This window comes from Bombus huntii, chromosome 17, assembly GCF_024542735.1.
Source record: "Bombus huntii isolate Logan2020A chromosome 17, iyBomHunt1.1, whole genome shotgun sequence".
In the NCBI taxonomy this organism is placed as follows: domain Eukaryota; kingdom Metazoa; phylum Arthropoda; class Insecta; order Hymenoptera; family Apidae; genus Bombus; species Bombus huntii.
In genome coordinates, this window is record NC_066254.1 from 1,350,683 (window position 1) to 1,375,351 (window position 24,669).

At 33.6% G+C, this 24,669-nt stretch overlaps 4 protein-coding genes and 1 long non-coding RNA gene across 13 annotated transcripts; 3 read left to right on the plus strand and 2 right to left on the minus strand.

Annotated features, from left to right (window-relative positions):
* The first annotated feature begins 4,140 nt into the window (after nt 1-4,140).
* On the plus strand, nt 4,141-5,338 carry LOC126875040 (uncharacterized). The gene is made up of 3 exons (XR_007693222.1): nt 4,141-4,421; nt 4,559-5,205; nt 5,304-5,338. It is a non-coding gene; the product is annotated as an uncharacterized LOC126875040 (long non-coding RNA).
* Nucleotides 5,339-5,941: 603 nt separating this feature from the next.
* On the plus strand, nt 5,942-11,323 carry LOC126874997 (dual specificity tyrosine-phosphorylation-regulated kinase 1A-like). The gene is made up of 4 exons (XM_050637608.1): nt 5,942-5,967; nt 6,507-6,592; nt 7,447-7,571; nt 8,639-11,323. Exons 1-4 carry the CDS (start codon nt 5,957-5,959, stop codon nt 9,173-9,175), a joined length of 759 nt encoding a protein of 252 aa, XP_050493565.1. The 5' UTR covers nt 5,942-5,956; the 3' UTR covers nt 9,176-11,323.
* Nucleotides 11,324-11,976: 653 nt separating this feature from the next.
* LOC126875006 (adrenodoxin-like protein 2, mitochondrial) lies at nt 11,977-14,001 on the minus strand. 2 transcript variants are annotated; one of them, XM_050637627.1, is made up of 4 exons: nt 13,634-14,001; nt 13,490-13,536; nt 12,679-12,811; nt 11,977-12,311 (listed from the first exon to the last, which is right to left on the minus strand). In XM_050637627.1, the coding sequence occupies exons 1-4, from the start codon at nt 13,636-13,638 to the stop codon at nt 12,221-12,223; spliced, it is 276 nt and encodes a 91-aa protein (XP_050493584.1). In that variant the 5' UTR covers nt 13,639-14,001; the 3' UTR covers nt 11,977-12,220. The 2 variants fall into 2 exon arrangements, with proteins under 2 accessions (XP_050493584.1, XP_050493583.1); XM_050637626.1 differs by adding an exon at nt 12,976-13,088 and having other exon boundaries at nt 13,490-13,986.
* A 369-nt stretch (nt 14,002-14,370) lies between these two features.
* Nucleotides 14,371-16,545, plus strand: LOC126874999 (survival motor neuron protein-like). 5 transcript variants are annotated; one of them, XM_050637614.1, is made up of 7 exons: nt 14,375-14,687; nt 14,756-14,844; nt 15,025-15,207; nt 15,333-15,447; nt 15,835-16,108; nt 16,230-16,300; nt 16,369-16,545. In XM_050637614.1, exons 2-7 carry the CDS (start codon nt 14,791-14,793, stop codon nt 16,425-16,427), a joined length of 756 nt encoding a protein of 251 aa, XP_050493571.1. In that variant the 5' UTR covers nt 14,375-14,687; nt 14,756-14,790; the 3' UTR covers nt 16,428-16,545. The 5 variants fall into 5 exon arrangements, with proteins under 5 accessions (XP_050493575.1, XP_050493571.1, XP_050493574.1 ...); XM_050637617.1 differs by having other exon boundaries at nt 14,375-14,855; XM_050637613.1 differs by having other exon boundaries at nt 14,375-14,844.
* On the minus strand, nt 16,531-20,923 carry LOC126874994 (katanin p60 ATPase-containing subunit A-like 2). Of its 4 annotated transcripts, none has more exons than XM_050637603.1 (8): nt 20,743-20,923; nt 20,169-20,239; nt 19,555-19,752; nt 19,172-19,451; nt 18,817-18,985; nt 18,646-18,758; nt 18,240-18,439; nt 16,531-18,089 (listed from the first exon to the last, which is right to left on the minus strand). In XM_050637603.1, exons 1-6 carry the CDS (start codon nt 20,803-20,805, stop codon nt 18,688-18,690), a joined length of 852 nt encoding a protein of 283 aa, XP_050493560.1. In that variant the 5' UTR covers nt 20,806-20,923; the 3' UTR covers nt 16,531-18,089; nt 18,240-18,439; nt 18,646-18,687. The 4 variants fall into 4 exon arrangements, with proteins under 4 accessions (XP_050493560.1, XP_050493558.1, XP_050493559.1 ...); XM_050637601.1 differs by having other exon boundaries at nt 19,172-19,460; XM_050637602.1 differs by having other exon boundaries at nt 18,628-18,758; nt 19,172-19,460.
* Between the last annotated feature and the right edge of the window lie 3,746 nt (nt 20,924-24,669).

Consider the following 24,669-nt stretch of genomic DNA (forward strand, 5'->3'; position numbering starts at 1 on the left):
TTGTCGTGGCCCCTTTCAAACGATCCGTGGCCACCCTTCAGTTTCGGCGTCATTAACCCTTCCCTTCTTTCTTCCTGGTTCACTTAGAAACGAAGAAAATTCCGGAGGTAGTTTGCTCTTAGCAGCTGCCATTTTTTTTTTTCTTTGTTTAGTCGACACGAAGCATTTTGGAGAATTTCTGTGATTGCTTCGCGAAGGTACAGAGGATAAGAAAAAGCGCTCTTTGTTCGTTGACGACTTTCTGTCAATTAGAAATAAGAGTAAACGGCATAACAGTTTTCTTCTTTGCCACTGTATACGTAATTTTTGTTAGACTTTAACAACTCGTATTTTTCGTGAGCAAATACTGTCGAGTGGTTATACACTGTATATGTGAAGCTTCGTTTTCTTCGCGCGAAATATCCATGTTGTTCTTTCTATACTTGTGTTCATATATCATGACGTTCAGCCTACACGTACCCGAGAATGTAATGTAACAGATAATTGGGTTCGAGCTGTAAATCTTTCATTTGCAGCATGACGCGAATCTAACAACACTTCTTTCCTTGTTCAGATCATGAATATTTTTGTCGCGTGCAGGTAGAATCATATGTCTAGAGTATCCACGGGTTTCGTGTTTACTTATTTCTTTAACTAACTTCGGTTTTAACCAACTTCCTATTAACCAGCAAATTAATCAAATACTTTCAGAATCAATGACAAGAATATACCGAAAAGTGTCGAAAGAATTTTAAAGAATTTTACAATCATTTTCCTAAAAGTTATCTTGAGACGTATTGTATCGTTAGTCTCATAGAGTTAATCACTTTTCTCTAGAATAATGCTCGAACACAGCTGTAGCTTTCTATAAATTTCCTCGATATTCGATTGAATTTCCCGAGATCGTTTCCAATGACGAGATCGCAGCAGTTGTTACGAAAAATATCGGAAGAGCGAAGAACGCGTATGTGTGTCTGATCCATCATTCACGATAGTCTCTACGGTCCATGCGTATGATCCATCATCTGCGTAACCGTTTTACAATCCTCACCGTGGAAATGCCGATCCGCGATGCTATTCTCGCGCGCACTCGACCGCTTAAGAGCATCGTCCAGAGACGTTTCCATCATACACAAATAACTTTGTTTTTCTTCTTGCAGTCGGAAGCGTGGAGAATTCGATGTTTCTGGCTGATCTGTTGTTTTATCATTTGCGCGGCATTTTTTCGCGGTTAGAAGAAAGATGAGATTAATATCTTTGTGGTATTTTGATACTTATCGATCTGCCGATAATGTCGGTGCTGGTAGGGGAAAGCGTAGTTGAGAAGAAGCGCGCTTTTTCGATAAATTATGAATTATGGCTAACGGTAATTCACGCAATTTACATAATCTAGATGGAACAGACGCTTTTCAAGATCGCTTGTCGACTCATTTATGTTTATAATTTTCAGGAGAAGAAAATCTAAACCTTGAATATATTCAATTCGAATATGTACTGTAGCCTAAATTCGGGTCTTTTTTCGGCTTTCAACGATATCGATTTTGTCTCGATTGACCTCCTGCCGGTTTACGTGCTTTTATTCTTCCTCCTTCTTCTTCTTCCGGTGTCCAATGATTCCTTTGAAAATCGACGCGGTTCGTACCGAAGCGTACGCTTCCGATGCGGAAAGTACGCGATCGAAGCGCGTGGCTTCTGACCGGAAGCGTAGCCTTGCAAACGCGATTAGATTGCATTAGCTACGAGACTGAAATTAAATCTCGAGTCGGAATTGTATTTAATTTTCTTCGGGAAGTTCGATGCCGGAATCGAAAATTAGACGATTGAATAGGGATTCCTAGTTGATTTTAGACGTCCCTCTTCCTGTAACTCCCACCGAACTTGCATTGGGCGTTGTTCGTAGGCTTGTCGTGCGGCAAACCGTTTCGCAAGAGCTTATTTGCATTTCCTCTAACTGCGGTTCGCATAAGACGCGTCAAAGGAATATTGACTACTATCTATTAGGTCAGATTTTTTCACTATTTTCTGCTTCTCGTAGGATTGTAATGTTACAGTACCGGTAACACGAAGCTTGATCTACGGCAAATAATAAAATATCTTTGAGATTAAAAAATATAAAGATTTGAAAATTAGGACATTTGAAAGTTTGTGCTTACTCGACTGAATTGCTATTAAGTGACGTTTAAAAATTTTAATCACAAGGTTGAAAGTAATATAGTTGGTAATTCTAAGGAACACCTATCCTCAGATAGATTGGTATACACACGCGAGTCGACCGTATTCTCCGGAAATGAAAACAACTACATCCCTGGAACCTGGAACACGTGATTTTCCGCATATCCATTAAAGCAACATCGGTCAGTGACTCGTCTACGGTGCAGTCGCTAGACTCAATTAATGACCACGTTCTGGTCGTAAATATAGAAAAGGCAGCGAGATATTTTAGTTTGTTGGCTAACTGGGCTGAGGTTGGGTCAATGTTTCTGTGGATTTCATTTACCTCTTCCGGCCTCCTTATATTTTCTGAATTCTTACAATTTCCGAGATACCAGTTCATAGCAAATTGATTCTTATTATGGCGTAGGATATAGTAAATCTTATTGTCTAAAAATACAGGAAAAGATTTCATAATTATTATTTTTTTTAACATTTTATTCAAGCGTTTCTTAAGACATTTGTTCAAAGAGATGTCAGGTTATAAAAAATTGAATCAACCTCCCCAAAGCTCCTTAACCTCTTGTTATTTTTGATAAATCAATAGCATTACGCAATATATACCGTGTGATTTCCCTAGACGATCTAGTAGCACTCTTTTTTACAACCTTCTTTCAAAACGAGAAACAAGAAGAGGATTGACCAAATATCATTGTCATCGAAGCGCAGAGACGCTCCGGTGATTCTTATCTCCATTCATCTCTCCGAGTGAAACTATTTGACGTCGCCTTGAATAGGCTCAGACAGTTTTGTCGGGGGTCCGTGTCGTCGCCTGTAGCCAGCTCGCACGATCGTGAATGGAAAGACTCGTATAAAATCAAAGGGCCGACAGACTCTTCCTGCTTAGACGAGATCAACGAGATCTCGTTCAATAGAGAAGTTACCTTCTCGACCGCCGGCGCCGTATTACCCTTCAAAGTCACCGGAAAGTCATATAAGCCAACCGATGCAGCCTAACCTTTATCCTAGCCTAACCTAGATAAAATAGGTTTCTCTTATTCCATCTGAATTTCTAAAGAAACCAAGACTTGATTTCAGTCTGGTTAAAAGCTTCGCTCGATTAAAGCTGTTTTTCAAACAATAACCTACTTTGTGAATTTCATGCACGCGAATCCAAGTATGTATGCGGCAGAAATGAAGCTTTCGTGCATGTCTAATTGTAAGTTGATGCGAAACAATGCGCATGCGCCGAAATCCCACCACTTTGCGGACCCACATTGTGCCTTTTATCAAGGCGCCTTGTTTGTTTACTCTTCTCGAGCTAATTCTTCACTATTATTATCTACATTATTTTCACTGGCTAACAACTGGTTGGTCTGCAATTGACGAACCAATACAAATTTTTCGTTACGTGCATATATTCGAAAGAATTCGAAATTAAATTATCATGTATTACGGGCAGTTACGATAGAGTGACACAAAGCAATCTGTGTTTGAATGCCTCCACTCGTGGACAATATCGATATAACCTAAATGCGATAAATCGCGAACGTTTGATTCGACTCATGGGAAATTTACGCGTTTTTGAATCGTTCCGAGTCGCACGCGAAATGCAGGTCAGAGAACCGTCTAATATTTATTGTTGAGATCGTGGGCTTGATCTTAATGGCGCGGCGGCACGCGATTCTTTACCAACTATGCTTCTTAACTCCAGCTCTCGACCTTCTTCCCTATTCAACTAGCTCGAGCAGTGAAATTGACTCTGCATGCCTGTGATTTTGGCAGGGAATGGGAGTCGAGTTCGTAGTGAATGCACATTGTGTATACGTGTTTTAGGTGGTTTGTGTGAGTTTGTTGCGGAGATTCGAGACATTTATTTAACCTCTTTATCATATTCGAGCCTGTGCGATATAACCATATCTTAAATGTAATAAGTTTTATTTTTTATTGCAAAGTTCTTGAAATATATAATGCACACAATAAGTGTATAATATTTTATATATATATATATATAAATTATATTTAAGAAGTTTGGGATAGTTTAAAGATGAAATAAATTGCTTTTTAAGTTTAATCTCTTACTCTCGACGAAATCAAGTTTCTCTGGAATTTGGTGGAGTTTAAGATTTGATATCGGTGTCGTAGGAGTTATGTGACACTTTAAGGTGGAATAAATCTAGCGAGGAGTTTAAGGTGCGGCAAAGGAGCGTGGAATGTTGCAATAGAAATTTATTGCAGTGTTAGTGCATTGGTAGATTGATCAAATTTACGTGTAGCGTGGGTAACCAATGGTAAATATTTTGCAATGTGTATAATTTCTCAGTAATCTGAGGTTTATAAAATCTATCGACAACTAATGGAAATTGTTGATTTAACAGATCAATTTTAAATTCCTCGTTAATCTAAATTTTTTTAATCCTATTTACAGCTAAACCTTACGACGAAAAATTAACGAAGTGGAATAAAAATGGCATTGTGATTCTTCTCGTCGTGTATCGGTGTCACATCAAATTTAAGAGACAGTTTTACTTGCGGATGCTGCGTGTTACGTTGGTGAAGTCGACGAAAGCGTAAAATAGGAGCTCGTCCGAAATACACTAACGCGGAAGGTTAAATTTAACGCAAAAGGCTGAGAAATTAGTCTAGAACTCGAAGTTTCATTGGTACGACGCACTTGAAACGCATTCAAAGAGGTCGGCGACCTCGAAAGGGGATGAACGCAACTGTTTCGTGGGAATTTCTTATTGTGGCTTATTTGGATGAAGCTGCTTTAAAATCAGCGCTGGATTCGTCTGTTTTTTGCCCGGAAATCATAAAATGTTTAGGCCAGGCGACTCCATGTACAGAAAATGTTATGTCCACTTTTTACGTCCGTAGAATTCAACTCTTTACTACTATGCACTTCTTCTCCAAAAAAATATCGCGTTTCAATATTAAAAAAAGTTTCAATAATATACTATCCATTAGAAGAATGATAACATGATAACCTTACAAATTATTAGTATTAACAAATTCTTATTGTCGTATAGAAATGCCAACTATTGCTTCGGTAAAACAAACAAAGGAATTTTACAGGTAAATTTTACAAATTACAAGTCATCTTATAACGCAAAATACGACGTGTAAAATTGTCTCAATTTATTAATAGTATTAATAAATTATTATGATAAAAGATGCAGGAATCTTAGCCTCATGAGAAATTAGAGATGAAAATTAAAGATTAAAGGGAAAAGATTAATCACTGGTCCTCCTAAAAAGATGCAGTCCCATGGATGGATGGTTGTGCGAGTATTAAAGCAGCGCAAAACCGTTCCCCGAATTCTCATCCCGGACGTCGTACGACCAAAGACAAAAACAACTCACTCGAGGGCATTGCGGAGAGACATTCATCGAGGACACAATAGTATTATTCCAGGAAGTGCTAGTTCTTCCTAGATTCCGGTTACAATGTTCTTAACGCGTGGAAATTAGTCTTGACCAGGAAACATCTATAACGGCATGTATTTTCTGCCGTGATTGTAAATCTGTTTGGAACATGCGGTTTGTCCGTTAATCTAGGCGCTGTTGTTCAATTGAGTCAATATTATTTGTTGGTAGATTAGTGTGTGCAAGAGCGCTCTATCCATTATTGACCAATTCGAGCACGTATTGGTAAATTTCACACCGGCAATTACGGTGAAATCGTTCGTGGTCGCTGGAAATTAGCAGTATCGTTTGCGGTCGTGAGCTGATTGACACTGCGTGAGCGGGGAATTATGTGAAGCAGCTTTGCTTTGTCGTTTCATGCATTTAATAGGTTTGCGGCGGTGGACAGAGTTTGTAAAAAATGAAGACAAGGTAGAAAAAGATTATTTTTCATTTTTTACTATTAGATTATTTTCAAAGTGATCATTTCAGTGAAATATGATTGACAAAAAATAAGATCTATAATTGAATCATTATAGAAAATAGAATAATATTGATAATAAAGAAATAAAAATCAATTATAGAATAACATATAATAATAATAATAATAATAATAATAACAACAACAACAACAACAACAACAACGACAACGACAACGACAACGACAACAACAACAACAGCAAAACCAACGACATCGACAACAACAACAACAACAACAAAAACGACAATGTGGATAGACTTTATGTTTACTTTTATATGTATAATGATACTGTTTGATCCTTGAATTAAAGTTAAGATTAACGTTGCGATTATGATTATCCTTTGTCTGACTAAATATATTTGAAGTATCAATTACAGTAGAATTTTTGAAAGATTCTTGGCTGTTAAACAAAAAACTGGTTCCTTTATATTTCGCTCAATTATCATAGAATCGTGAAACTGACTTTCACTTCAAATTTTGTCTGTTTCAGGAGTAACAAGTACCTGCAAAAATCATCCATCAGCCGGATATGTGCTGTCGGAGGGTTTTTCATTAGCATTCCCGTCTTTCTAACTGGTAAGAACCAATTCCTTCAATTCTGTCAACTTTAACCTTTTGAAAGATACTAGTACATAAGTTATACGTTTAATTTTTCTTGAATTCAGGCATGAATCTAAAAGATACTGTGAACTATCTCTGAGTGTATGAAATCAGTTTAGAAATCCAATGGAAATAAAGTTAATTTTAACGCCGAATAGTCATTATTTTTCTTAGAAAAATAAAAAATGATCGTCTTTTAGAGAAGTTTTAACAGATTAATTTATAAAGAGCTGAAACAGAATATTCATGTCATGCATGAATACGGCTGGTGGATGGATCGAGATCTAATCTAAAGTTTACGTTGTGTCATGCTAGTTTACACAGCTATCATTCGCTCGATCGATCGTTAAGCTGTTGAACTCGATTCAAGACGGACATTTTGACTCTGTTCAGAAGAAAACTGCGTTTTAATAAATTTGACGGAATAGAAATTATGATAGACTACAATGTTTTTTTAATTATATCATAAAATTTATTTATTTTTTTTTAATGTCATGTTAGAAACTTCAAATACTGTCCAAAACTTCGAACGTAATCGTTTTAGAAATTTGTAAATTACTTAACGACCAAAAATATTGAATTCTCTATTGTCTGAAGATAGATTCTCTATAATTTAAGTAATTTATTCGTCGAGAATTGATATATAAAGACTTAAATAATAAATTAATTGAAAAATAATTTGCAACTAGTATTGAAAATTTCAATTAAAAGCATATGTATATAGTTTACGCTTCGAGAATTATATGTATTGAGAATATGTATTTGCGCTGATTCTTTGTCCCGCTTGTTATGGCATACGTGTTATAATGATCCTCTAACAATGCTTTCAGGTATGATATTGTATACATTCATCCAGTTTCATTCGACGCCGGCAATCGTTACGTCGGTTTTCATAGGCCTTGGCATCGTGTTTTGTGGATGCGCAATGGTCCATAACGTCTTCGTGTGGCAGAGGGTAAGAACATATCGCTATTAAAAAAGAAAACGAACACCTTCAAACACGTCTAAATCATCTTTTATGTGTATTTTACCCGGAAATCATTTTATCGTGAAATTTTGTTTTTCAGAGTTACCATAATTTATCTGGTAGAGTTCATAAAAATTTTTCTGAAATCAATTGCAAGCTTTTAGGAAACCAGGATTTTTCACATTTTTAAGAAGCGTTATAATTATATTGCGGATCTTTATACGTTCGTGCGAAATTGAAAAGTACGCAAATGGCGCAAAATGCATAAAATGCGCTAAAATATACGTATATAAGAAAACAAATCTCTATTAAAATTTTATTTCTTTGATTATGTTCGTAAAACTACAAACTTGTATAAAAATACGCATTCTAGTTATAAGTGTTAAAACATTCGATCTAGTCCTTATCACATTCATGAAAACCTCCATTTAACCATTCGTTGTATCAACAAACATTCATATGCAAAACTTACCACCTACCACATCCTCCGCGTATTAATATAATCCCCTTTTATAAATTATACACTTTAGAATGGACTGGTTGGGTCAGAGTCATATAAGCTTACAAGTTCTCGAGGAGTTCTACCGAAGTTACATTTACGTTTGCATAATTTCACCGAAAAAGATACTCTGTAGAATGACAGGTTCGTTTGTTTATGTGATCCGCGATCGCAACTATTTCAAGGGGATTTTATAAATAACCATACACACGATATTCAGTGTATTTTCGTATTCTCGTTTATTTTGGGGAGATTTGTAAAACTGTTGAACAAAATAATTGAGTAACGATTATATTTGCTGAGAAAAAGTCTTTTTCTCTGTACCCCTCCTTCTACTTCAAGCATGTAGTATAATAAGACAATAAGATTGACAATGGCTGAAAGTAATCCAAAAGAGTTTTCACCATGGTTATCGGTAACGAAAAAGATTTGAATCATCTTTAATACTTATTCGTAACTAGAATCATTTCAACTAAAATGTAAATTCTTATATTATAACTTTTTTAATTTGTTATGGCCCCTGACTACAACCTAACCTATCATTCTTATTTCGTAGGAGAAGACGAATGCCGTGAAGGCGTTAGCGCGCGAACAGTGCGAAGCGGCGGTACAGCTGCAGCGTCAGCAGCAGCTGCAACAGCACCAGAACCAGCCCCAGCTACAACAGCAACAACAACTACGTGGCCCGTTAACCATCCACCATGCTGGCTGCCCAACGAAAGTCGGGCCCGTGACGAACCAACTAAATACCAGCCACGCAACGCACGGCCGAGCTGCACAGTACCAACACTATCATCACCATCATCATCATCGACACGTGTCAATGTCCCCACCGCCCTTGTTGCTCTCATCGCCAGCTCCGATCGCGGCGACGCACAATCATCTGAACGTGAGCGGACACAGAAACGTGGTTACGCCACCGGATACACCAGCAGATAGATCGCCACCGAGTCCTGGAAATAAGCTAAATAGATCGCAGCATTTGCCACGGGAAGCAACCGGCAGCGTCAGTCCTGGTCTTCCGGCTGCCACATTGGATCTAAGTAGCGCAGCAACCACCAATAGTCCGCATGAATTGTCCACGTTAGTTTAGAAATTTGGTCCGAACATTATATCTTCACATAGGATTGGAGATTAATAGTTGATAGTTAATTTACACATCGATCTTTTTATTTGTAAATTGGGTCGTGGTTTAGAGTTGGTTTGTAAAAATTCGGTCCTAATTGTTAAATGATGAATATTGATTAAGAATAATAGGCATTGATGTACCAATCTTTTTTTAACTTATATACTTGAGCACACGCATTGGAGATTTCACTTTTATTCAGTGAAACAGCAACTTCATTACTCGCTTATTCAATACGGCAATTGCATATATTTCATGGACATTTTAACAATGTTTTGAATAATTTCTAACGGTACAATTGTGATGAAGTGAAAAAAATCGTGATAAGAAACAGAGAGAAAAGTTGCTCGTTAATGAATATTGACCAGAAATAAAGTAATTTCTAAAGAATATCCCGAAGACGTCGTAGATATTACGAAAGGAATGATTAATTTATACCCGCGTGTATCTTGCCATTACCATACTATTATTATTATTATTATTATTAATATTGTTAGTAGTACTCGATTACATTATTATTAATATTAATATTATTGCCTTATTATTATTAATGTTATGGAACCTCTAGTCCTAGGTTACTTTCGCTGCCACGAAAGGATAAGATTTTCGAATTTTTTACTATTACGTGTAATTCAAGTTTTCCTGTTGCGCATGCGCAGTAGAAAGAAAGTTAGCGGAACTCAAATCTCGAACTATAGAGAGTTGAAAAGTAGTAAAAGTAAAAAAGCACGAAGAACATTTGTATTTGTGCTGGATTAAGTTTGATAATTGAAAATTGAGTTTGATGATAACATTTTTTTCGTATTCGCTTTGGTAAATATTAGTTTTATTTAAAATTGAACAAAGCATTTTATGTTTTTCAAATACGGTACATAATCGTAATATCGAATTTTGTAAACTGATAGTAAGAAACTCTATAATTCGAGACTGGAACTTTGATCAAGTTCACATTGAACGTAAACTGACTTAATTTTGTTATTTAAGCGTGTATACTATACGTGTTTGTTCCTTCTTCTCTTGTGCGCAGGCTATAGCTTAATTACTTCCAATAAACGCAGTTATATCGAATCAATGACCGATACAAATTTAGATATTAGGATTATTTAAACAAGAGATTAAAAACTAAAAAGTATTGTTTTTATACTGCATATGTACATATGCAATATGAACGACAGTTTGTGTAATAATATGTACCCCTCTTCTTAGTTTACTTTTGTATATTTTGCGACATTTGATATTAATTTTATGAGCAACGTACTTACACTTTATCTTTGTAATTAAATGTGAAATGAAAGAAAAGAAATGACATGAGAAAAGGAAATTCGATGTACGAGTATATACGAATTGACGGAATTAAAATTTAACGCTATATTTAAATAGAAGACGTGAAATATCTTGTCATCTTAAAATAACTTCCTAATAATCATTCCTATTCTTTTACATAAAAACATTTTTCGACTGTAACTTAAGAAAAATGTCTGCTAACGTGAAACGTGCCAGAAAAAATTAACAACTTCCATTAAATTGGCAAATTTCTCATTAATATCGTAAAACTCGCGTTTACAAAGATCAGATCAGTGTACATAATATACAAAACAAATGCAGAATATATAAATATAGCACATACGTTCTGAATTATATTCGAATTGGGCAGGGTAACCAAGTGAAAATATGTAAATTTCACGATGTGTAATGTACACTTTATCGAACTTGTAAGTAGTGTAGAAATAGAATATTTTACACGTAACAAAATATACAAACGACAATACACAAGTTAAATTATTTGTTAGATCCATGTATAACAAGCATAGTACAAAAGTGTTTTAGCTTTATGTACTGGTAATTATGAGAAATACCAACTTAATAGATGTATTTGGTATGTACCTAGTTAAGAAAACAATAAATTATTCTGAACAGATAAAGCGTTTAGTAGCTTGTAAAGTATGAATTTTCGAAAACGTAAGTATTTTATATCTAAGTAGTTAAGAAACGCGAGCAAGGGAAATCAAACAAAGGAACAAAGTTTTTTTGTTTAAAAATATTTAATTTGTTGTTCTATTATCCGAGGTTAGAAGCGATAATGTACAAAATCTGAATAAATAAGATTCCTCAATATTATTGAATTTTAATTCTAGGGTAAAGTAATATATCCGCATATTTTATTTATATACAATATGTATAAATAATGATGTGATTTGACTAATTTTGTTGAAAGAATATTTGTACTTTTTACGTAAAACTTCAGTCTTTTACAAACTTTCTTGTAATTAATAAACCAGTAAAAACAATATTAATAAAATCTATTAAAATTATAAACAAACTCATAAGTTTTAATTTTAGTCCTTAAAGGTTGAAATATTTTGCCCCAATGTCGAGACACTTGTTTCAATCCAAAACATTACTATACTGAATCGATAATGTTGCATGTGCCACGAAAATGATGATAGTGTCAGATAACTTGTTGTGAAACGAAAAAGCATTGCATGTACATTTCTGTTGTTTTGTTGACCATGAGTTTGATGATCTTTTAAACTTGCCCACAGCTAAGAAATCAAACAGTATATCTAAACGAAATTAATTTCAAATTATTTTTTAGGTTCTAAGCTTTTATCTAATCTTTCAGAAGTTGCAAAATTTATTCCACAAGAGTCTTTTTTATCATAACCAAGTACACATCTTAAAACCATTTAAGTCTTCCTTAGTAATTTCTTCTTATCTCTAATAGTAACGAAAATAATTTAGATGAACGTTTTAAAATTGACACCCTGTATATTAAAAATAAAAGATATATTTTCTTCATAATTGGATAGGCTTTTTACAATGGCAATGTACAAATATCAAAATTGCAATTATACTATATAACATATGTATATATATAAGCTTCACATTTAAACACAAGATTCTTTATTATATTTTTTTAATACCAATATTTTAATAATTATAGCAAGGGTTTTTTAACAAGAGATGTATAACATTGTATACAAATTTTCAAAAACCTATAGATAATTTCAGTTATGCTCTTGCATCATTAATTGTTGATGGAACTCTTACCTCAATTCCATCTAGTTCCTTAGACATTACTATTTGACAGCCTAGCCGTGACCTAAAATTAAATATTATATAACTGAATATGTCAATAAATATATTTATTGCTATACAAATTAATACTAATACACAATAAGATTTCTATTTATCCATTTGAAAATCAACATTGTAAATATGCTAATTCCAACATAGATTCGTAATGATTATAGGGTCATAAATAAAAAACTATGAAAATTTATTATAATTTCAGTTTCGTAGTATTCAGAGATAGCGATTTGAAATTCTACATTGAGATGCAGATTTCGAAATACCCAATACTAACCTGTTTTTACATAAATTTACAAAGAAAAATTCACTTTATAAAATATTAAAAGGTAATAGAATTAATAATGTGAATGATTTGATACTGATTATTATGAACTCACGTATCTGTTAATTCATATGCTAAATCCAACATGTCTAATTCTTCATCTGTTGGTTTGTCAGGAAGTGCATCATAAACTTCTTTCGAAAATATTAAATGGCACGTACTACAAGTTAATGTTCCTTCACAAGCACCTATATCAATTATATTTTAATATTACAACATACTTATATAATAAAGTATCAAAAGTTAAAAATAATAAGAATATTAAACTCGATAAAAATGAAAATTTTCAAATATTTTCTACCTCAAAATTATTTATTTTAAATTAAGTAAATTATGCTTCTTTAAAACATACCATATCCATCTAAATCAATTTCATTATTTACTACTATGCCTAATATAGTATCTCCAACTTTCCCTTTTGCTTTGATTCTCTCTCTACTTGCTTTAACAAACGTTATATTTACTCTGAAAATAATATTTATGAAAGATAAAAATTATCTCAATATAATTATTTTCTTTATTTTTTGTGTTTCTTCAATTAATCTTCTCTTAATTATACCTTAATTATATGTATCACTTATGATAATAGAAATAATTTAAAAATAAGATATACTTGTCTTAATAATACATAAATAAAATTCGTATATCATATATTTATAACAGTGTTATATTTTTAGTTGTTCACTGTCAATGTTGTTCTTATTAATACTATGTTATTTTTCTAGATGTTATACTCCTACAAAGAGAAAAATTTCTTAGACATTATTATTAGCATTATTATTTTGACACCAATTTTATATTGGAAGGTAAGTACTGAAATTCTATTAAAAAAAGAAGGAAAGCACAAGAAAATTTGTATCACTTACTCTTGTTTTTCTGAAAGTGGTTGCGTGGTCGATATTCCTCTTGTTGCCTGCAAAAAGGGTAACGTTGTGTTGCTTGTATATTTTGAATAATTTGATGCAATACCGAGAATTGATCTCGAAAATTTTTGTAATTGATTTACTAACGCCATTCCACTGTCATAAATATCATGAGTATGGGACACCCTGACCGAACACCAGATAAGTATTGCGGAAAATATCAATTGTAGATCAATTGTACTTTGTACAGAAACTTTCACGGCATTCTTCGGCTGCTATACTGGGACGTTCCTTTACTGTGATAGGTTATAAAACGGTTCCTAACACAAGTGACGTATCTCTACCGGACACGTGCTCTTCGGGCCACACGTTTTATGATACAAGACCAGCAAAATGATCAATGTGTAATTTTACATATCTTACATTTTTTCCAAATGAAATATTGTTTTTATCAAACGTTTAAAACCTCAGGCAACATTTATTTCATCTGATTTCAGTTTTACAAATATATATCTATAATACATATCTGTATAAATTACGGTCTGGTTATATCAAACAGGGACCGACACTCGCTAGGGAAAACTGCCCAAAAATTGAATCGTAAAAACCAATATGAAAGACAATAAATTTCTCGTTCTGCGGAACAAATAGAAATGAGCAGAGTATCTTTATCTTTATCTGAGACATTCAAAGCGTATCACGCATACGCTAAACCTGAAGAAAACTTTCTTGTCTTCCATGTTCATTTTTCCCTTTCCATTTCCATATAGAAGAAACCATATAGAGGTTTCTTCTATATTTATTTATATGTTCGTGATTGATGCTATTGACAACATACAACTAAGGGGAAATACGAATAGTAATAAATAGATGTATAATTCATTATGCAATTTTATAGAATTAAATCTTATTTATCTTCAGATATAAAAACTATATTTACCAGCTGAAACACTAACGCATATGCAGTATAATATAATCTACTTAACAATCTCGTTTTAGTTATAATATGTGATTAATTCTTTTGCTATTTCGCTATAAACAGTTTTTTGTGCATACAATATTTTTTTATAGTATTCTAATATATTGTTAGATATTGTAAAGAAAGTAAAATACAGTTATTGAAGTCTGGGAACATTCAATGTTAACCTTGCTTCAAAAAATAATCTTTCGAATGAATGGGGAATAGATTTTTAGTATTATAGTTGGTATAATGTCATCATTGTTTACAATGTGTTAGAGTTAAAGAAATGAGACAAATTAATATTTCAGAAGCAAATTCAATATTTAAATGATGTTATTTTAAAATGGCAGATGATATGAATGTTCTTTTTATACGAGGAAATGGAAACGTATGTATGGTAATGGAAACGTAATGGTTTTAACATTATTTTAGTACAAGATCTTAGCATAATAGTAATTAACAGTATCCATTACCTTTTAGTCAATTTTTGAAAAATGACATATATGATAATTTGCAATAGTTTGATAATAAAATACTTGTATCGATATTAATAACGTATAATTTGCTATCTCAAAAGGATACAGACACAGCCAATGATAATGTTTGGGACGATAGTGCATTAATAGAAGCATATGATAAAGCAATAAATTTAGCAAAGGAAGAAGTTATCAAGCGAATGGGAATGGATGTTGGAAATTCTCAACCGAAAGAAAACCTACAAAATCTTAAGCAGCCTAAACACGCAAGTAAATTACACAAGGTTGTGATTTTGATAGAATATTACAAATTTGATACAGAATATTATTAAATATATTGATTAAGAAGCAAATTATTTTATTTTGCTATTTACTTATATTTATTTGTATACACATCTTTTCTCTATAGAAATGGATCATAGGAGCACCTTGTCGTGCAATATACTCAGAGGATGGAGAAATTTATGAAGCTATAATATCAAAAATTTACGAAAACAATGGCACGTGTGTTGTAAAATTTGTAGGTAATACCTTTAGCATGATGGTTATGTCAATTAAGAAATGTACTAAAAATACATATATATATGAAGTAAAGGCTTTCGCATAGTCTATCACAGTGTCATTCAGCAGGTTCTTAACTGGGCAGGAGTACCTGTCAATGTCTATGGGGAGACCCGTGGGATATAGGGTCATGAACCATAAACATGCATGTTACTTATTGTTCATTATTAGCTGCTTGGAATATAATTCTCCTCATTAGACGAGTGATTATTACTACATATATCAAGGCAAACATTTATACATATACATTTATGCACGGGAAATTCTAATACATTGCCTGTAAGGACAGTAACTGAATGTCACTCAGCCATTCTATTAAATGACAAAAATTTCTTTTACTCTGTGTTTAGGCTATGGTAATACAGAGAAAGTCGAGTTGAGTTCTCTTTTAGAATCAGAAGGTTTGCAAAGTCAAATAGCACAACAAAAGAAAGCTTTGGAAGAGAAATTCAATGAAGAGAACGACGAGACTTGTGAGACTAATTTTTCTACAAATGTAAATTCGAAAAAATATAATGTAGAAAAAATGGATTGTGAACATCACTTCATACCGGGACCATCTTTCAATTCGATGACTGATATAATGCCACCTGCACCTCCTTTACCACCACAATTAATGGCCAAGTAAGTACAATTTAAAAATTCTAATGGAATGCTGAATACTTCTAATATTAATAAGTAATTTGGAATAAGTTTAACATTTTATTTGGAAAAAAAAATACGAAATTTTAATAAAATGTACTAGATTACCAGATAATGATACAGACGCACTTTCAAGTATGTTGATGTCATGGTATATTAGTGGTTTTCACACAGGTAATTATTTCATATAAGTATTTTATTGTATATTAAATTTTCAATGGACTATGTTATTTCTTTTGTAGGTTATTATCATGGTTTGAAACAAGCAAGAAACAATCAAGAGAACAGGAAGAACTGTTGATTATATCAATTTTTTCAATAACAATATAACGATAATATAAGATATAATAAAATATAAAACTCATTGTATTTATTTACTTCAATTATTTGAAATAAAGAACAGCTTTATTTTCATATAAGACTTTATTTTTTTAAAAATAATTACTAAGATAAGAAAAACTAAAAAACATATTTTTGATAAAATACACTCACATATATATGTCGGGTTATCATTAGGATTTAAGGCGCGTAATGATCCTTCGTTTGAATTAGCCATTGTTTTACGAAACAGAGAATATATTTACGCGAATAAACAAGATTTTACAAAATATTATGAATAATGAGTTTAATAAATAATAAGATTAACAAACGATAAGTTTAACTAATAATTAGATTAAAGATTAATAAGTTTAACGAACAATAAGAGGAACGAATAATATGTCTTACGAATAATGAATTTAACGTATAATGAGATTAACGATCGATAGGTTTCACGAATAATGAATTTAATTAACGCTATTAACAATGTTCCGGGGTTCAAACGAATCCACGGTCAACGGGATAACTTTTTACTATGTGTAGAATAATTTTAAACACAGAATACAATTGCTGAGACACTCGGTAAATTGCTCGATGTATCACTTTCCAAGGCGATCACACGAATGAATATCTGATGAAAATCTTTTTCGCTATCCGACTGCATTTGTTTGTTATATGCTCGCTGGAAACATCGAGAAGGTTCCAATCGTTGTTGCTAGGCAATTTCTGTCAAAAGTTTGTTGTATACTCTTTGGAAACATCGAGAAAGATTCAAACGCCGTTACTAGGCAGTTTCTGTCTGGAGATTGATTCCTAATACAACGTGTGTCCCATTATATCGACATCTCTAAAGTACAATTCTATGTGATTTCTAGGGAGAACAATACAACCGATCCACACCTTCGTCAGGCAAAACGTTTATCCCGTGACCGTGGCTACGTTCGGCGACCAGTTGTCACCTCGAACTCACTTTCGCTTTCACAAATATCAAACAATTACAAATGACAATTGCTTAATTACAGTTATGATAAAATCTAGGCTAAAGCATTAGAAGGCTTCCTCAAAATTGCAAAGGGAAGGCTCCGGTTTTCCTTTCATCTCCGACATATATAATACAAGGATATAATACAACCGAACATTTTAAACTTAGCCTATAGCGTGTGCGCGCACACACACGCACACACACATGACACACACGACACACATGCACACACATGCGAATGATTTCTCGAACGATAATCCATTTATTTATATTTTTCAATATCTGTCATTACGATTGCGTATTTATTTGTTCCGCGTATCATATTTATCTATTTGCATAACTGTAGGTGACATTTTTTTTAACAATTTTGCTAATATTTCATAACTTTTTAATTCATATTTCAAAGTGGTAACAGGTGTTTCTTTCTTTTCAAGTCTCCTCCATATCGGGCTTATTTCTAGTAGCCACGCTTGCTTACAAAGCAATTTTATATCTGCACAAGAATATCTTTCAGTACATTTTACTATGTGGTTTACAATATCTGTATTTTCTAATAAGTGGTTGCTAAGGTATAATTTGAATATACCAAGTCGAGCAACTTCATTGGGTAATGATACGTATATTTGCTTTTCGAGACGCCTGAGTAAAGCTGCATCAATGCCCCTAATAACATATTTACAATAAATATTATCGTTCTATTATACTAATAATAATGAAGGAATACTTCAAACAACACAATAACATATTTGGAATTTGGAGAAATATTACGATATTTTCTACTTAGAAAACATTGAAATAACGTGATATACGTACCAAGGGGAATTAGTTGTAGCCAGAAGAACTACATTAGAATTCTCATTAGACACTAATCCATCCAATCTAGAAAGAAGTTCTGATCTGAATCTCTTTGCAGGTTCAGACAATATACAGTCTCCTTTATTTGTGGCGATCCAGTCAATCTCGTCGATAAAAATAATTGTAGGCGAATGACTATAGGCAAGTTCAAATAAAACCTGTTCAGTTTAACAAATGTATTATTCATTAAATATTATATTCGAAATTCCTTAAATTCATTGCCTCATCGCGAATATGATATCATTTCGTTTTCCAAACAACTATTCTATTTATATATAAATGACGAAAAATAAAAATTTTATACCTAGAATCTCTCCTTCATAGACAAAGGAACAAAGAAACTTACATAGACAAAGCAACTTACACGTATATACTTCTCGGAATCGCCTCTCCATTTGCTGACCAATCAGCTGGCAGTTATGTTAAAAAAGGTGCAATGGCATTCTGTCGCGACTGCCTTCGCTAACATCGTTTTCCCTGTTTTGTATATTTCTTGTAAACACGTACAGAAATGAAAAGAATACGAGTATCTTACCTGTACCAGGTGGGCCGTACAGCAAAATATCTTTCCATGGGGAAAACGGGCCATCAAAAGAGATAGGATACTTAAGGGGATACACAACGGCCTCCTTAACAGCGGTTTTACATTCTTCTAGGCCTATAACGTCATCCCAATGTACATTTAATTTGTTTACTACGATCTCCTGTGACGATACAAAGATATACAAAGATAAAATGGCGTCTTCTCTATATTAAGTAAGCGTTACGTAATTTGATATTTGAAGCGTTACCGAAATCACGTCATCGTCGATATACGTTGGACGATTTATCGACGGGAATTTTATCGTTTAAAAGCTTTACGATACGTATATTAATCGAAAATAACTTACGCATGAGACGTCCTCAGCAATCTTTCGTAATTCCGGATTATCTGAATAAAGCTTTTCAATGCATTTCAATATCTTCGATTGCATGGATTGTTCCATTGGGACGTTAAATAGCTCTTCTGATGAACGTCCATCACTCTCATTGGGGAATATTGACGTCACTGTCATTGCGAGATTAATATGATTCGTATTGTCATCAGTTATCTTCTGCTGTAGATTCGTCTCTTTCACAGGCTCACTTCTCGCTTGTTTACTAAAAGATTTGGCTTTTGTCTCAATACTTCTACAAACACTGGATCATATTGTAATACGATACGTTGAATTTGATACGTTGAATAGGATACGTTGAATACCGTTTAATATCGTTAAATAATTTAAATTCTTACGTTTTGCTTGCATTTGTCACTTCCCTCGTCATTTCCCTTCCAGTTATTTTCTTACACAATATGGGATATTTTTGAAATTTCATCTTGTAATAATTTTCATACTCTGCAACGATAATTTCCAAATCGATGTTGTCGCAGACCCGATGTTCGGGAGACAGACGAGCTTCCCGGAATAATACATCGCTAATGTCTATATACCTAAAAAAATGTAGTTTTTAATTAATTATAGTTTTTAACTGATTAAAAATATTTTTCGCAATGACTGAACACTATAAGATAACCATCAAACAACTGTTTTATCTCTAGGTAAGACGGGCAAAAGAATGTATTTACTATATAAATCCTCGAAGATAATTTCTTGTCTTCTGCTCTTTAATTTCCAATTTTTAGATGGATAAGAATAATTTGAATTTATATTTCATATATTTGTTTATAACTAGTTAATCTACATTATCGATTGAGTTATTCTTAACTACTGAATTACCAATGTCGAATTTTCAAATTTGGTTTCGCCTTCTCTTTCCACGATGTCCACTGATTTCTATTTCGATTGGTCATTGACACTATTCAAGAGAATTGGATCTAGGAATATATTTTAATTATAATATACTCACCCATTGTGTTCCAAATAATCACATACAAGGTATAATATGTTGCGATGACGTTCCGAAATACGACTCTCCTCCTAATATAATTATTTTTTCATTACAATAATATAAGTTTTTTCATGTAATTTTTTGTTACATTTGCGAATTCAACGAGTTACACATGATTTTTCATGAAACACGAACGTTAAAAATATTTGATACAGCCTAATTATAAAAATTGTTAGAAGCAAAAGTCATAGATACTATGTGCGAGTATCGCATGAAACGAACAGCTATTGAGAGAACTGCAGCAATATTACAAATCAAATAACAAAACACACACGTCTGTGACGTGGAAATTCTAAAATCTAAAATCTAAAATCTAAAATCTAAAATCTAAAATCTAAAATCTAAAATCTAAAATCTAAAATCTAAAATCTAAAATCTAAAATCTAAAATCTAAAATCTAAAATCTAAAATCTAAAATCTAAAATCTAAAATCTAAAATCTAAAATCTAAAATCTAAAATCTAAAATCTAAAATCTAAAATCTAAAATCTAAAATCTAAAATCTAAAATCTAAAATCTAGAATATTCCTTACCTTTTTTCGCAGATTATAAAATATCTTATTCATACTACCTTGCATCGATAAATCACCGTTCATAGTGACACTTTCAAATCGCCTATCGTTTCTCAATGGATACGAGAATTTCCGTTTATTACTTTAAAAACAACCCGTCCATTACGTTTCTCTTAAAAAATTCTTTCAACTCCGTTGAAAACCGTGCATCAAACAAGAGACAAACGATTTGTTGCCATGGAAATGTTTGGTTCACACATAAGCAACGCACAAATATAATGATAGAATAGCTGAGTGTGTGTACTGTATAGTAAGATGGATGCAACATGGAAATAGAAAGAGAACACCATGTATAGATACTTCCTGTCCTTGTTTAATCAGGCATGCACACTAGTGGACACTGACGCTGCTCGTATACCGCTGTTACATATTTCCTGTACAAGTGCGCGTCATTAGACAAGGACGGAACATCCTCTCTCTACTTCTCTATCGCGTTTTTAGTTCGCTCACGCGCTCTGTACTTATATCTATTACATTTCCACCATAAGCAGCGGCCGTGCAGTGACTTACAAAAGTTCCGAACGGTTCCATCCTGGGCGGACGGTTAATTGCGTTCGGTACTTCGAGACAGGAAGGTGAGTACAGAATCGCTCCTCTTAGTACTCTTATTAGAAGTGTTATCATCGAATATAAGTTTTTTCAATAAATTCTTATCGTTTTACAATCTTTCTAGAATACAATGACGTCAGCAATCGATCATTTTCGCGAATTTATTGTAAATTAATTGGGGGAATATCTGGAGTTCTTTATCGGTTTCGACTGTAAAATCAGCAACTATTCGAATTTTTCATTCATAATTGTGACGTTTTCGACTCTTCCGTTGCCAAGACCCCCTTGAGAGATTTTTGGCACGTTCCATCACCCTTGTTAAACGAGTGCACATTGGTGGATATATTGATTTTAAAAACCAATACGTGAACGAGGTTTATTATCTCACTGGAACAAAGAAATCCGTTTTATTCGCGAATTTTCCGTGTTTCTTCTTAATTTTCGTGAGTGTCTGGCGCGGAGCATTATTTGAATGAACTTTTCATCGTTCAGATTATATTTCGTTTAAAAAGATTGAAATTGATGTCGAGAAGAAATGAAACAAGGTGCTCGGGCATTCCATCGTTTCCCGGGGAAAGAGAAATATGAAAAAAACGGTCGTTCTTCCTTCTGCCATTTTCGTCCATTACCAAAATGGTATGACCCAAATGTCCCGGGCCGTGAATCAATCAAGCGAATTTTGAATAATTTTTGAATAATATCCAGTTAATAATTTGTGAAACAAATTAATTTCATTTTATTGTTGGAAACAAATTAGTTGGATTTTTCTTTCTTTAGCAGTTTTCGCCGGAGTTGACCTGACGTGCTACTTCAGTTTCCATCTTCGCTTCTCGAAACTTCCAACGTCCTTGGTGTTGGAGTCTCCTTGCCCAGGTGAGTACATAGCTTCTAGATACTCGTCGCTGTTCATCCTTACGAGCCTCTCGAGCTTTAGTTGTCAATTGTTATCGTTAAAGGAAGAGAAGCTCGCGACAGATGTTATCGAACAAATCGTTTCTTCTCGAAAAGTTCGAACTTGTTCGTTGCGTTTGAATATATATGGACGGACGCCATTTTTCATGACATCTTCATGATTTGTCATGTCGTGAGTATAGCTTCTGACTACCACATGTTTGTGATTTAACCACTTGTGAAATTTGACCACTATACCGTGATAGAAAAATATTTCCAATGAATTATAAATATTTTACATTGTGAATTATAAATATTTGTTACAAATTATATCGTACTTGAGGTGAAAATGAACCATATATCTGCTTATGGAATACGAGGTAGTAAATCATTCGAAACATAATAACGATTAATTAAGCACATATACAATAACGTTTACGAATGAATATTGCGAATTATTGTATGGCTTTAATGCGGTATTTAATGTTTTGATTGCGGTCTTTGAAATGGTATCATAGGTGCTGATATAATATCGCGCGAAAAAGGAAAGACCAGTGGTTAATATTGCAGGTGCACCAGTGCGTTGCGCTCGTCGGGGGTGGTTTTGACGCCGGTGCCGAGGAGAGACGCAGAACGTGTTCGATCGACCCGCGAACGTAGCCCGTGCTCATACTGCGACAGAGTTCGTTTCAGTTAGGCTCAGTCGCTGTTTGTCCGTCGACAGCGTATAGTCGCGTCGGCCTACGATTCCTTTTTTCTTCTTGTTTCTTGCGAACTCTCTCGCAACAGCCGTTCTATACGTACGCCGCCAGTATATCGCGTGATCATCGTTCCCGTTGCTTCCCTTACCCTCTCACGTCCTTCGAAGAAGACCACCCTTTGGTTTTTCCTTGTTTGGAGGGAATTCATCGCTCGGACACATGGACTGCGAAGCACGAGGGTTGATCGAGGCATCAGCGTGATGTACTTTTCAGGTTTCATATTTTCTCTATGATACTTTCTAAGGAGAATTTGAAAGATATACATTTTTAGGAAATAAAGGTTTTTATGGAGTCATCGATAGGTTAGAATTTAATTAACTCTCTTATAACAGGTATTCCAATTTTTTAATATATAAATTTAGTTTCCTCTATGGTGTTAGAGAACACAATGCGGGCATTTTATGATATAACGAATATATTCGTATATATTTTAGTTTATTCATTCGTCAAATTTCCCTAGTAGGCCGGCCTGCAGCTCACATGCAGCACTTAGTAAAAATTTGTTTTGTTAGAGGTTGGCCATTCTTCTTGCTATAAGAATATCGTGAAGTCATATCATATGATAAAGCACCTTCTGAAAGCTAGATGCTCGATAACGAGCCTAATGATTCTCGGTAGTTTGTAATGTCAAGCTTTGAATTGGCGAGATCGCTCTGCTGTCAAACGGCCGTCCAGCGGCGACCACATTCTTTAACCACGTTCAAGGGGTATATCACGCTACAGAAACCATCAAAGGGTTTGCAAGTTAGTTGCCTTTTAGAAGTGGGGCAGTTGGTTGTTACATGTAATCCGTAGTTGCTGGCTGTTCTCCTTAGTCGCCATACATCATAGAGACGACAGTTATAGTCGCCAGTTGTCCTTGCTAATGGTTGCTTGTTGTCGCTAGTTAGTTCTCGTTATCGTTATGTATTCCATCAATCACGCGAAATTTAACGTATGGGAATTTATTCTTCTTTATTCTTTCTGTAGGGAGATTTTTTAAGACGAGGAAAATATAGAATATTTTAAGACGACGGTAAGGTTTGAATTTAAGTAACTGTTTTATGATACAACAAAGTGGAAAGACGATTTAATTTTATAAAGTTTAGGGTAATTTTTTAAAAAACTTCGAATTTAAAAGATTCAAATAGATATCTTAAACGTAATTAAACCCTCCATATCGTAAGAAATTAAATGAAACTGCGCAACAAAGTTGATACATTTAATGTATTATTTTAAACATTTATTTAAAAACATTTATTTAAAATTTAAGTGTAGGCGTCGACGCGCGCGCGCCATTCGAAGCATTTGTCAGTTCGTTACATCTGCGGTAAAAGTTGTAACTACGAAGAAGCTTAACATATGGTGCGTCTCAAGACGACAGTAAAAAGTATTAAGAGATTTTTCGAGATTTTTTCTTTTAAGTTTCCAAGTACTTTTTCTATTTAACTTCTTTTTTTTTTTTGTTGCATTTTCTAACAATATTCGATAAATAGAGACGAAATATGACAGTTCTTAGTTCGGGGATTTATTGGTTCGAAAGTTACTTGAAAAGTGTTTCTGGAGTTCGTGCGGTTAATACTTTTAAACTTTTACCGAGTACGACTTATTCCGTATGGCTGGACAAATCTTTGTTGATACTGTAAGCGTAACTGTAAGCGTCCGGATATTGTCTTGTGGAGATAGAAAAATACACGAAGTATTGATT